Below are 14524 nucleotides of genomic sequence, written 5' to 3'. Positions count from 1 at the left end.
GCAAACCTTCAGAAACACGGAAAATTATACAATATTCTAAGCCTAACGTTATTATTAGAAAGACGGAAATATTAATTTTTAGGAGTTCCCGTCGTGGCGCAGTGGTTAATGAATCCGACTAGGAACCATGAGGTTGCGGGTTCAGCCCCTGCCCTTGCCCAGTGGGTTAATGATCTGGCGTTGCCGTGAGCTGTGGTGTAGGTTGCAGACACTGCTTGGATCCCTCGTTGCTGTGGCTCTGGTGTAGGCTGGCGGCTACAGCTCCGATTAGACCCCTAGCCTGGGAACCTCCATGTGCCACGGGAGCGGCCCAAGAAATAGCAAAAAAGACAAAAAAAAAATCTTTTTATATGCTTTTACAGAGTGTAATTCAGACAATTTAGAAACATTTTTTGGAAAAACCATTTCCTGGTATTCTCACTTAGAGACACTTTATTTCACCTTTTCTAATGTAAAAGTCTGAAGGCCAGAAGACAAACCCATGAGGCTCACCAGATGCAACTAGAGAGCTGGTGAATTCTTATGCCCATAACCATGATGCAAAAGTCTAAACAAAGCCTTCCCCAAACAGTCCTATTTTTAGAAACACCTGCTCTGGATGATAGTAAATTTGTTCATAAAAATGGGAGCATTTAAAATGACATAAAGGGGAGTTCCCATAGTGGCTCAGTGGTTAACGAATCCGACTAGGAACCATGAGGCTGCGGATTCGATCCCTAGCCTTGCTCAGGGGGTTAAGGATCCAGCGTTGCATGAGCTGTGGTGCAGGTTGCAGACGCATTGCTGTGGCTCTGGCGTAGGCCGGTGGCTACAGCTCCAATTCGACCCCTAGCCTGGGAACCTCCATTTGCCAAGGGAGCAGCCTTAGAAAAGGCAAAAAGACCAAAAAAAAAAAAAAAAAGACATAAGGTGTAGCACATCATTTACACTGAAAACAGAGAAAGGACACGTGCGACTTAACACTGATAACCTTCTGCTTCCAGTCGGTTTTCAGGGTCACTCAAAACTATTATCTTATACTCTATTTTTAAAAAAAAAAAAAAAAAGCTTGATGCAATTACCTAGAATATCTGTCTGGATTGAGGAAAATTTGCCTATAGAAACTCGAGCACTGTACTGATAAAGTATCTGAAAAGATTCCTTCAGAATCTAAGGAGAAGCAGACTACAAGCAAGATGCACACCCAATGAGAGTATTTTTATAACTGACGTGAACTCTGCCCATATTAGCATGTAGATTTGCAGTTATACTATTCAGTAAAATTCAGTTAGCCACATTTTCATTATTTACAAACAATTAAGCGCAATTCATTGCGTAAGTTCAACATCAATATCAAAATTACACAATTGTAACACATACCAAGAAACCAAATGGACTGTGGACAAAAATATTTCCAAGAAGGAAAACTGCCCTTTGGTCATTTAAGTAAACACATTATAGAATAAACACAATGTTCATTAGGTTAACTTACATTAACTCAAACCTTGTTCAGATTTGCCTTAATCCATTCTTATCAATAGAACCTATGTTTTATCTTCAAGCTTAAGTTTTATGGATGCAATTTCATATGTTTTAATAATTATACAATTAGGCAAATAAAAAAATTAGAATAAACCCTTGGACGTTTCCTTATTTTCATTTATTCCCAATAAATGAAGCAAATCTCAAGTAATAAGCAGTGATTAAACCTGACAATCACAAAGTATTTTTCTTCAGAAAAAGCTCTGTTTTAAAGAAACAGGCTTAACACTCATGTGAAGGAAGCCAAAGCACAAAGAAGGGGCAACAGTAGTTACAACAGAAGCCGACAGGGCAGGCTCCTTTCTTCTCAGCTCTCAATCACTTGGTTGCTTTGCCTCTGTCAGCATCTGGGCAAATGTCAGGTTCCCTTCTGCTCTCCCGTCCCGCACCTTCCCGCCAAAGGATGTATTGGCTTCTCTTTTTAGGCAGAAAAAGAAGTGTATGCATGGCTTTTTTTTTTCTTAAATAGCCATCATCTTCTACCCACATAAGATAAAATACGCCAAATCACATTGATTATGCGTGAACTTTAATAAAAGACGAGAGAGACATTTCCCTCAGTTTCCTGGTCCAGAGGAAACACTTCTATATGATTACAGCAATAACATATGTTGACTGCAAACCATTCTAGTATTTGGAGAGGGATTAAATGAGGAAGGTGCAACTTCCTGAAATTCTCCCCCCGAAATATAAACTCCACCTAGAAAAATACATTCCCTACAGGGCTACTGCTATTCAAAGTGATTTCACTACCAAGGCCAAGAAATTTGCAGAAAACATTAAAGTACTCAGAACGTGGGACAGAGTATTTTCTCAAGATCTGACTCCTTGATGTTCTCTTTTCCCAACCCTATCAAGTACCTCTGGGAAACGGTCCACTGTATCGGCTTTCACACCTTTTTGAACACAACCTACAGGAAGAAAATCGTTTAATATTACATGACAATAGGAATACACAGAGCGGAAACAGAAGTTTCTCGAAAGCAATAATTTCCTTTAAGACATGATGTACTCTAATATTTTCTCTATTCTACTCTACTCCGTTAGGAAAATAAGAAGGCTGGCTGTGTTGTGTGATTTCCCAACTCACTTACGGCTTACAGCCTGAAATTTGAAGACCACTGACCTAGAGGAAAAATCCCAAAGCTGGGGACCCAGCTTTGAAAACACTTCTCCAAGTGACCAGAATCCGGACACGTAACCCCTCTGCTTCTCAGTCGTTCTACTTACTTGCATGGCCCTCAACGGTCAACGAGAAAACTCGTGTAAGAATCGGGTCCAAAAGGCCCCGAAAATTCACCTCGTTACAATCAATACCTAATAAGGCACCTTCATAAAGTAGGCTCAGTGAAATTCAGTTTGAGTCAACGGCTCACTCTGAGATTTTAATCTTACTGAACAGTTGCTAAGAAACCAACTCATCCTTCACCAAACACAGCTGAAACCCCACCAAGTGATTCCAAGTTACCCAGTATAATTAAAACACACTTCATGGCAGCAGCACTACCAGATTTTTTTTTTTTTTTTAGGTCAGATTAAAGCTTTCTGCAACAGCTCCAGAGTCTTTTAAATATGTTTAAGCAACGGCCCACTGGACTGTTTCACATCTTGCACAGCAGCGTGTCCCCACTGGGATACTCCCCAAGGAAATCTCTACAGATTTATTTTCTAGAAAATATTAAGGTTGCAAAGAAACAAAAACAACCCCCCACCAAAAAAACAAAATTGCTTTGTAGCCAAATGCTCTGCCACTGAGCCCCCCCTCAACTATTGTAAATTGGTTTAGGGCAGAAGTGACCTATACAGCTACCATACTCCGAAACACTTCCAATCTCAAATACAGCCTTGTAATTCAGCCTAAATGAAAAACAAAACAAAACAAACAAACCCACTCTGATGAGAAGCGGCAGCGCGAGGGCGGCAGCAGCCCGTGCCCCAAGCTCCCGGCCTCCCCCCAACCCCGGCCAGTCAGAGGCAGCCCGAGTCCGTCTGTCCCTCCCCCGCCCCACGGCCCCAGCAGCAGCCGTGGACCCGTCAGGCCTCGGACTCGACCTCCATCTGGGCTGCCTCCCCGGGAAACCTTCATCTCCACCCCGCCAGCTGAGGCTGGTGTCCTGGGTGGCAGAGACCGGTCAAGCTTTTTCGTGAAGGGGCTACGCCTGGGGGCCAGAAATGTTCCGTGATGCGGGACTCACGGCCGCAGGGCGGGAACTGACCGTGGATCTTCGTACCAGGAGCGCAGGGCAGGGCCCTGCCGTCAACACCACTGTCACCGTGACCGCCAGGACGCTCGCTCGTCCTGTTGACAGACAAAGGAGGCGTCCACAGCGGCGGGATCAACAGGAACTGCTAGGAAGCGGCTTCCCACGCGCGGCGCTCCTGGCACGGACCTGGTCTGTCCCTCCCCAAACTCCCCACTGCTTTTGCACCCCTCCCCTCCTCCGCCCCCCCACATCCACCCTTTTTATTTTGGGGGCCATTACCCCACACCAAAATCACATGGGTTGGGGGCCAGGGCTGGACGGACAGACACCTCCCCCAACCCCATACCCCTTCCTGCCTGTGGTGGGAAAACTTTTTTGGTTTTTGTTTTTTTCTGAATAAAAAATATTCTAACAAAAAAAAATAACTATGATGAAAAGTTATAGTAAGTTTCACTTAATACTATCTTCCATTTAGTGCAACAGGATGAAAATACAACCCATGTGCCTGGTTAGTTCCAAGTTAACTACCAAGATGATAAAACTATTAAGGTAATAATTCAAATGAAATGTTGGATATTAGATTTTTTAATGACCATATGAGAACCTGATATATACTTAACAAAAATGAACGGCAAATAGGCCCGTTACAATAACTACTCTCTACTTTCTATTAGGTTCCTTAGGAAATATATCAAAAGCCCAAGTCTTTAATGCTTACTTAAATACATCTGATTTAAGTGTAAATCATTTCTATGGTATGTCTGATCTGGCTGCATGAATATTTTCAACAAAAAGCACAAAATTCAGCCAACACTGAGTTCACTAGAAAATTTAAAATGAACTATTCGCTAGAAATTAAAATATTTACCTTATGATTAGTAATGAACTGGTCAGTTAAACCTAGTTTTCAAGTGAAATCTAAGCACTACAAGCTCGGACAGCTGGGATATTTAGGAAGAGAGGTATGCCGCTCACAGCTACAATTAAAGAATAATTCAGACAGCAGGGACGTGAAGAAGCTCTTGAAATACAGTGAGGAATGTAAAGGAACTACGGTGGAAACGTTCTACCCTTAAGATTAAAGGAAAAAAAGAGGCGGGGGGAATGACAGAACATCAGAACAGGCAAAGAGCCAGGAGAACAGGTCTCAGCGGGCAGAAGGAAAACCCTGAGCAGAGGAAGCGTGTGGGGAAGAGGGCGGGTCAGGATCACTCGCCCAACACGGTCCCGAGCCGACTGCCAGGAGCCCCTCAGGCAGAAAGAGGGAGGCTGCTGAAAGGGCTTTCTGGGCACTGCTCCACTAAGCCACAGCAGACATAAGAGGGAGTGAAGAGAAAGAAGAAGCGCAGCAGAGCACCCTGCGCCTGCACACAGGAAACCTCAAGTGGTAGCAGAGAGAACCCATGGAGAATAACCTTGGCGGCCACTTTGTTTCTGCTACAAAGGGGCTGGTTCATTCACTCCACAAATATAAGCAATACTGTAACAAGGATTCAAACATACAACAATAAGTCACAGTCCCGCCCTCGGGAACTTAGCATCAAAGAGAGGACTTACAATTACCAAAACTACTCAGTGCCCCATGGGTGGTTCAAAGTAACTGCTACAGGGTTTAGACATAAACAGCCTCACTTCTAGCTAGTGTGTTGGGGGGGGGGGTGGCTTTACTGATGAGGAAGCAGGAGTTTTAAAGGATGAATAGAATTTCAAAAGCTGGAGATGAAGGGAGGAGGGGATTCAAGCAGGCAGGGCAACCTCAGGGTTGGCTGGAAAATAAGTATAAAGAATGAGATAAAGGAGTCTGGAGCCAGGCTGGAGTGGTGTTTTTTAGTCTTCAATTGACTAACACTAGCCTGCATACATTTGACAGTGTTTTTCAAATTTTTAACCTGTCACAGAATTTTTCCTAGGAAAAGCAAATCAACTCAGTTTGAGATTTCACAATTGCATAAGAAAACTATTCCTAAATTTAGAAAGTTTTATAGAAAATAATCAGCTCTGGAAGTTCCCATTGTGGCTCACTGGGTTAAGGATCCGGCATTGCCATGAGCTGCAGTATAGGTTGCATACACGGCTCAGATCCCAAGTTGTTGTGACTGTGGCGTAGGCTGGCAGCTGCAGCTCTGATTCAGTCCCTAGCCTGGCAACTTCCATGTGCCCAGGTGAGGCCCTAAGAAGACCAAAAAAAAAAAAAAAAAGTTAGTTCTACTCAAAGAGGCCAGATAGAGTGAACTGGCTGGATGTGTTGGAGCAGGTCACAACAGAGGCCCGGGTGGTAGGAGCGTCTGTGCTTTAACTCAGTGCAGGAGGGTGTTCTCTCGGAGCAAGGGGTCCAGCCACCACTGCCAAGTCACACCTTGGCTTCTACACAAAAAGTATCAATACGATTTTGGTGTTTCAAGTTTTTTACTAGACTGGGCTTGGAAAAAAATCACCAAACTCAATCCAATCAGGCTAACAGACTTCAAACCTTTCCTTATTTTGAGTCACTTAAACAGAAGCACATTTCAATTTGAAGCTTTCGTAATATTTCACACTTAGTTCCTCTTTAAGGTGTCCAGCAAAAACTCTTAATGTTCCTTAGTCCAACACCATTATTTTATAGACGCAGACAATGGGGGCAGTGAAATATCTCTTCCCACAGTACTTCAACTTGTGCCTTGGTTAATCCATCTTTAGAGGGATGGTTATTTTATGTGTCAGCTTGGCTGAGCCACAGTGCCTAGATATTTGGTGAAACATTATTCTGGGGAGTTCGCGTCGTGGCTCGGCGGTTAGCAAACCCGACTAGCATCCATGAGGACTCGGGTTGGATCCCTGGCCTCGCTCAGTGGGTGAGGAATCCGGCATTGCCGTGAGCTGTGGTGTAGGTCGCAGATGTGGCTTGGATCTGGCATGGCTGTGGCTGTGGTGTAGGTGGGTGGCTACAGCTCTGATTGGACCCCTAGCCTGGGAACCTCCATATGCTGTGAGTGTGGCCCTAAAAAGAAAAAACAAACAAACAAACATTATTCTGGATGTTTCTGCCAAGGTGTTTTGGATGAGATCAACATTTAAGCTGGTGGACATTGAGTCAAGCGGATTACCCTCTGTCGTGTGGCCTCATCCACCAGCTAAAGGTCTTCATAAAACCAAGACCAGCCTCCCTAGCAGACTGACCTTGGACTCAACAGCAACTCTTCCCTCGGGTCTGCCAAACTTGCCCACCTATCCTGCAGATTCTGGACTTACCAAGCCTCCACAGATGCCTGGGGGAACAGCTTAAAAGAAATCTCACTCTTTCTGTATAAATGCATCTGCTTCTCTGGAGAAAACGATTCGGACAGACAGTAGGGTCAGAACCAGGACTGCAGACTGGTAGTGAAACGATTTTCACTTCCAAGGAGAAGAGAATAAAAGAAGAAAGAGAAAGTGTGCAGGCAAAGGAAAGAGTAAAGCTGATTTACACACACTTTTGTTTTTACGTACGTCTACTTGCAGCAAACCTACTCACACATACGTATTTTAATGCTCTAAACTAAAAAGTTCAGTCTGGATTCATAAATTATCTCACAAAGTAAATACTGCATGTTTTTCCTTTTCAGTCCATTTTCCTTAAAACATCCACACATGTGCGCTTTTCACACTTTCAGCCCAACGAGAGTTCCAGAATTATTAAATCCATTTTCCACCAAGGATGACAGACCCCCGTTACTGATCTGCTACTACACAATGATTAATAGTGACAAAACTATTTATCAACTAAGATTAATCATTAAAGTTCAGCTATACATACCAAAGAACTTCATAACTATCAAGTCTCATCAGTATTTCTATTAACAATAAAGCCAATTTTATCAAGCAAAAGCTTCAGTAACATTCTGTGCTACTATCAAATGGTATTTTTAGACCATTTGTGCAAATGTCTACCTCAATACCAAGCTTCTTGTGGCAAATCAGCAACTTAACAAATTGTTCATTCTTTATTTTTTTATTTAAAAGAATTTTTTTAAAGGCCACACCAGCGGCATATGGAGGTTCCCAGGCTAGGGGTTGAATCGGAGCTGCAGCTGCTGGCCTACACCACAGCTCATGGCAATGCCAGATCCTTAACCCACTGAGCGAGGCCAGGGATCAAACCTGCATCCTCATAGATGCTAGTCGGGTTCATTAACCGCTGAGCCACAACGGGAACTCCACAAACTGTCCACTCTTAACATTAGAAATCTATGTAGATCAATTAAGTTCAGTATTGCCTCATTTCATCTAATCCTGACTGAAAAGGAACAAAGACCATAATTAGCAATTATATTGTTCTCACAGGGTAAATGTTTCATCTGCAAATAATAACGAACATTTATTTGAGAAGGGGTTTTAAAAAGCCATATTAGCCTTTGGGGGGGGGGGGGCTAAGCTGTGGCATGTGGAAATTCCCTGGCCAGGGATCGAACCTGCACCACAGTAGTGACCCAAGCTGCTACAGTGACAACACCAGATCCTTAACCTACTGTGCCACAGGGAACTCCAAGGTTATGCAGCTTCTAAAGAATGTTCTTCAGAGTAAATACCTTATTACTACATATATGAATATCTTACACAGCAATACTTGAAAAACCACCTATTACTATCAAACTCCAAAATTTAATTTTCAGTTGGCAAGAAGGTGGGCATATTTTTTTTAAAAAACTATGATAATAAATCTTTCCTTCAGGAACGGAGGAGTAAAGGAATTCTCATTGTGGCTCAGTGGGTTAAGAACCTGGCCAGTATTCATGAGGATGCGGGTTCAATCTCTGGCCTCACTCAGTGGGCTAAGGATCCCTCACTGCTACACGCCGCAGGGTAGGTCACAGATGTGTCTCGGATCGTGTGTTGCTGTGGCCTGCAGCTCTGATTCAATCTCTAGCCTGGGAGCTTCCTTACGCCACAAATCCAGCCCTGGGGGGGGAAAAAAGGCAACAGCAAAAGAACTGAAGAATAATGAAAGAGGAAGGCACCTGAACCAGACTAGGGGCAGAGGCTCTCATTCCAAGAGATGATGGTCCAGTGTGTCCCCGTGCGCCTGCGACGCCCAGAGGGGCCAGCTGCCGGGACGGTGCTCAGAAGTCACGCAGAGATGACACAGGAGAGACCGCACTCCAAACAGAGTCGGAGGAGGCGGCAGCCGACCAGCAGTGGATCCCTGTTTGGAAAACAGTCTGCACAGACAGACTGTTAGAGACAAAGCAGTGGCCTCTGAAGCGGGTCCGAGGGTGCCGTGGTTTGCCTCACTGAACAGGAAGATTTTGTCGGTGCTACTGTTCAGGACTGCAGCATGTGGTGACAATAAAAAGTGACTAGTTTTAGTCTGTTTCACCGTTATTTTAAAGTCAGCTCCAGAGAGCGTGACCCTTTGTGGCCTGCACCTAGGTGCACGGGTCGCACTGCACCCACCTCCTGGTGCCCCACCGACAGAGACTTCTGAGATGACCTGTCTACATGTCCCCAAGCCAAAGACAACTTGTTCAGGCTGTATCACTAGGAAGAGCTCTCCAAGAAGTCAGACTTCAAAACTATTTTCACTACTGTAGTTAATACTAATGTAAGTAGTTCAGGTATATTATAATTACCATAAAAATAAAATACTAGTTTAAACATCAGCTTTTATTTATCAAATGAACATATATGTTTTAGTGGTGAAAAAATATTTACATTAAAAACAAAACAGGGATCCTGCTGTGTAGCATTGGGAACTCTGTCTAGTCACTTTTGATGGAACACTTAATGTGAGAAAAAAGAATGCATACATGTATATGTGACTGGGTCATCATGCTGTACAGTAGAAAAAATATATAAATGATAAAAAAATAAAATAAAATACTCAGTGTTTCACAAAGGAAAAAAATACAGCATTAGCTTCGCATAATTAACTCTATGAGGGAAAAATGCCCTTTAGCCAGATTTTATTCCTTTACTTTTATTTTTTATTTTTTTTTAGAGCAGATAAAGGTTTATCGTAGGGCCACAAAATGAGATAGATGGCTCATGCCCCCCAAATATCCCAAATTCAGATTTTATTCCTTTAGAGTCTACCTCTAAAACCTGACATTTATTTTCAGCTTCATACAGAGCCAAAGGATTTGTCTTGTTTGTGTTCTATAAATTCACTGTTAATAAATAAAATAATTCTACTAAAAATAAAGCTTGCATAAGGAAAGAAGTTCTTTCAAACCAAATTTCTGATGTGGTATTGATCCTATAGCCCAAATGCTTTTCTAGGTTTGAAAACTGGAGCTTAAAAACAACAGCAGCAACAACAAAAACCTACCACTAAGTACATTTCAAGGAGATTTACTGAAGACAGATGGAAGAACTACACACTATGGCCCTAAAACACCCGGCTGCAGGCCAGAGACTGACTGCACTCAACACGAGCAGCCTGGAAAGGACCCCTGCGTCCGGGCAGAACTGCCCCACCGCCAGGCCCCGCGACGGGTGGCCACACCATCGCTCCCAGCACTGGGTTCGCATCGACTGAAACCTTGCCAGAGGCACCAGGTTTACAAAGACAAGAGCAACAGCAGCACAACGACGACGTTATGCAGTAAGAAAGAGGAATTTGAGAGTGAGAGGATTTAAGCTTATGAAGATTTCCTTACAATTTAATCAATAATTTAATGCCATGTGGAGGTTTTTTAAAAGGGCATAAACTATTCTGCTGTGTACAATAAAAATAAGAAGGTCAACTTCTGAAGTTTCTAAATTCTTCAAAACTGAATGCACCTTCACATGGCAAAGCTTCTCAATAAGGTACTCAGTCGTGATTAGTAAAGGCTGGTGGCCCAGAGGCGGCCACTAACGCGGCGGGATCTAAATTAAAACAAGCGGATTAACGCCTCTTCTTCCAACACACAGCTTAGCATGCGGTAGGCGCCACGATTTCGTTTTCAAATTACTCACAAATGACTCAAGTTTGCCTGGCATCTAATAATCAATATACATCAAAACGAGGCTTCGTTTACAGGTTTAAAATGCAAACCAACCCCGAAGCGGGCGAAACCCGCCCTCTTTCACCTCCTCAGCGGGCACCAGCTAGCGTGTGTCAGAGGCGCAGGCTGCGGTCTCCAGAAGCGCAGGGCTGAGCTGCGTCTCGAGCCGCCAACGCTCCTCCTTTGCTCTCCAAGGCGCGCGGCTTCGAGCACGGGTGTCCAGAGGCAACGAGAAAACCGGCCAGCTCCACGTGCATCTTTCTAGCGTAAGCCTAACTACGTTCAACTTACCAAGTCCCTGTGCAACACCCAGTTAGCGTGCAGGTAGTGAATGCCATCCAGGATCTGATACAGCAGTGACTTCACCATTCCCCGAGGTAACTGAACCGGCTTCTTGTTTGCTTTAGAAGCTCTGTGAAACTTGATTATATGCTGAAAGAAAGAAAAACAGCACCAGAAGCATAAAAAAGAAAAGAGGGGAGGAGAGTTTGATATGGCATATTTTCCCAAGAGAAAAAGAAACACTCAAGGACTTCCAAAGATGTTGAAAATATAATTTCACATTCAGCTGGATAGCAAAAACAACTTTAAAATTTCCAAATAACTAGAGCTAAAATTTCATTTCCTGAGCACATGAGAGGGTCTCAGAAAACAAATGATTACAACAGAGAACTAGGAAGCAGTGTGATTTGGGGGAGGGGGTAACCACGCCGGGGGCCTGTGGAGGTGCTCGGGCCAGGGATCTGACCCAAGCTGCTGCAGCGACGCCGCGATCCTTCATCTGCTGCACCGCACAGGAATTCCCATTTAATTTTTAAAGTATCATTTAAAAGTACTTTCAGAGTGACTTGACCCCTGTTTATCTGGCGAAACTTTGCAAGAACAGAGCGTTTTTTATTCTGCAGAGATTAAAGAAAGAAAAAAAAAGAGCAAATTTTAAGAGAGAGTTCTGGCTGGCTGATGTAGCATAGACGTGGTACCTATTTATGATACGTGGGTTATAAAGAAAGCAAATGAGAAAGTACTTCAATTAAGTACATGCAAGCACAAGAAATAACATGTAAATAAATGACCAGCTCACACTGGAAATACTTAGAAATATGAAAGATTCAGATGCGGGGGAGGGGGGGACAGCCTTACAGCACCCATCAAAGCTTTCTAGATGTGTTAGTGGAAATCCGATAAATACAATTCCACTTGATACATAGAAAATCCATTTTATCAATAAATGTCCCTCAAGAGAAACAAGGTCCAATGTTTCACACTCTCTCGACAGGTTTCTTCATTTTAACTGAAGCGCTCTTAAAGGGCAAGGAAATCCAGAAGTCAGCTGCAGGGAGCTGGGCCAGGTGCCCCACTGTGCACAGGCCTGGCATCTAATATGCACCAGAGCTGACTCCTGACCAGTATTTGGGAGCGACTATTAGGCATATTCTGAAACTTAGTAAACAGCTAAAACAGTAGTGAGATATTTGATATTGTGGGTTAACCATTTCATTCTTGTTCTCTTTATAAAGGTAGAAAATGGTACGGACTAACCGATGATGAACGAGTGACAGAATTTTACTTTGCACAGAAAAAACATGGAGCAGAAACCACCTGATGGGCAGGTAAGGGAGATGGAGCATGATTAATCTGTACTTTCTGAGCAGCATTACATGATTTTAATTTTCTTCTCAGTTATTTCTTCAGAGAATGTACGAGCAGGCAAACAAAACAGAGCTACAGTAACTCTTAGCGATCTAGAGTGTTTTGTCACCTGTCCTAAGAAATGACAGTGCCAATCAGGCCTGTTCACCTTAAGAAGAACCAGCGGCTCCCAGAGCTTTAAAAACAAAAAAGACGGAAATACATGAACAAAACAATTAAAGCCTGACAAAGAAAGAATAAAAGGAACAAATACGTAAGGAAGGTAAGATAATCAATTGATGCCATATACATTTCTTTTCATTACTATTTTCATTAGGGCATTACAAATTGCTTTTTTTTTTACCAATTAAGTACAGAAACAGTGGGGGGAATTCCTTACCTTTTATTTTTATTCCAAGGCGTTAAAACAAATGGGATATGGATACCATAAAATGTCACCAACACCTACGCGATTTTAACAGAATCTTTCTACCCTTTGACTCTTTTTACTGCAACTATTTTTGTTACTCTCTGACCCAGCTAAATTCATTTCAATATTCCAATTAAAATAAGAAAATAAAATGGATAAAGGGTAGGTTTTAGTAAACTGAAATACTACTGGGTTTTTCTTTATTTATTTTTTGTCTTTTGCCTTTCTAGGGCCGCTCCCGCGGCATGTGGAGGTTACCAGGCTAGGGGTCCAATCGGAGGTGTGGCCACCAGCCTACACCACAGCCACAGCAACGCCAGATCTGAGCTTTGTCTGCGACCTGCACCACAGCTCACGGCGTTGCTGGATCCCCAACCCACTGAGCGAGGCCAGGGATCAAACCCGCAACCTCATGGTTCCTAGTCGGATTTGTTAACCACTGCACTGCGACGGGAACTCCACTACTGGGTTTTTACTAAAATGAGCATTGAAAGTATTTATCTGGTTTAAGTGAGTATCAGTAAGATGATGATAAAGTCAATGGTGACCATCCCTGAGCGTGTCACAGGCAGCGTAGTAGCTCGTGAAAGCAGTTACGATACCTGCATGTAAAATTAAATATTCCACACCTGCTTGCGAGAAGCCACACTGACTACCATACCATCTCCTTTGCTCCACTACCTTTTACTACAAATCATGTTTATAAACCGGCCTGGAAATACTTCCATAATTTGGATTATATAATTGTGTTAAATTTGAGTATGATGAGTGCTCAATTCAATATTGGCCACCCTGATTTAATGAATTTTTATTAATAGAAACCTAATTTGATTTGATCAGATTTCTTTTAAAAGAAGAGAAGCCAACCGGAAAAAAAAAAAAAAAAAAAAAGGAAGACATTTACAACCATCACGGACCTTGGACAACAGTTTCATAAAGCAGAAAATTTCATGTGTATTTTTTTCTGTTTGAGAACAATTCTTTCCAGATAACTTAGAAAAATAAAAATAACTTGAATCAAATCACATTTAGTTTAGAAAATAGGACTCTACAAACAGGATGAAAATATTCTTTATAAATCTGAAAGCAAATGAAACTAAAATAAGTTTCAATTTCTGAAATCTGTTAAAGTTAAAATCATGTAAATGGAGCTACTTCTGGAAATAAGCAAAAAAGTTATTATTTTACTATTTTCAGAAGGTGAACTTACTTTTAAATAGTTTTATTGGAATTTGTGCTGGTTTTATTTCAAAATTTTGAATTTGTATTTACAAACTACAGCTCAATGAAAATAAAAATCATTCTGAAGACTGTGAAATTGAACCAAGATACTTACAACCCCTTGCATATCAGTTTAAGTTTTCCTTTTTTTTTAGCTCAATAATTACTCAGTCATGCTTTTTGGTAAATACAGACCAGTATGCAAAACACAGTGAAATATTCAAAGACCTAATTACTTATTAAATATCAGAAAAAATATATAAAGAAAAAAACATTTCACAGCAGCAAAGTAATTGTTAATGAATAAACTTGATTAATAATGGAGTTTTGTTTACTTGTTTTTTCTACTGAAATCTTTGCTAACACATTAATACAAAAACGATCACGATATAAGTTTTGTGAGTATGTTTCAAAATTATTTTAGCTATCCTACTATAGATTTTCATTATATATACCATAAAGTCTTATCCCCAAGTTAGCACCTTGGGTTTTTTTTTTTTTAATATAACTTATATTTAATAAAGGAGTAAATTTTATAATGTTTAAGACCTGTATAAATCCCATTTTAAAAA

The 14524-nt window shown here is 41.9% G+C and overlaps 1 protein-coding gene across 7 annotated transcripts in view; it reads right to left on the bottom strand.

Moving 5' to 3' along the window:
- Positions 1-14524, bottom strand: part of CDK8 (cyclin dependent kinase 8) — a 106754-nt gene that overhangs the window by 32839 nt on the left and 59391 nt on the right. For 6 of the 7 annotated variants that reach the window (XM_047755628.1, XM_047755629.1, XM_047755631.1 and 3 more), the window contains one exon: positions 10964-11104. In XM_047755628.1, the coding sequence (XP_047611584.1) occupies positions 10964-11104 (141 nt within the window). Of the gene's footprint in view, positions 1-10963; positions 11105-14524 lie in introns of those variants that run through there. The other variant, XM_047755635.1, reaches the window with a different exon arrangement.

The sequence above is a fragment of the Phacochoerus africanus genome, chromosome 13 (genome assembly GCF_016906955.1).
Source record: "Phacochoerus africanus isolate WHEZ1 chromosome 13, ROS_Pafr_v1, whole genome shotgun sequence".
In the NCBI taxonomy this organism is placed as follows: domain Eukaryota; kingdom Metazoa; phylum Chordata; class Mammalia; order Artiodactyla; family Suidae; genus Phacochoerus; species Phacochoerus africanus.
The sequence above is the reverse complement of the archived record's forward strand: the minus strand, read 5'-3'. Positions and strand labels throughout refer to the sequence as shown.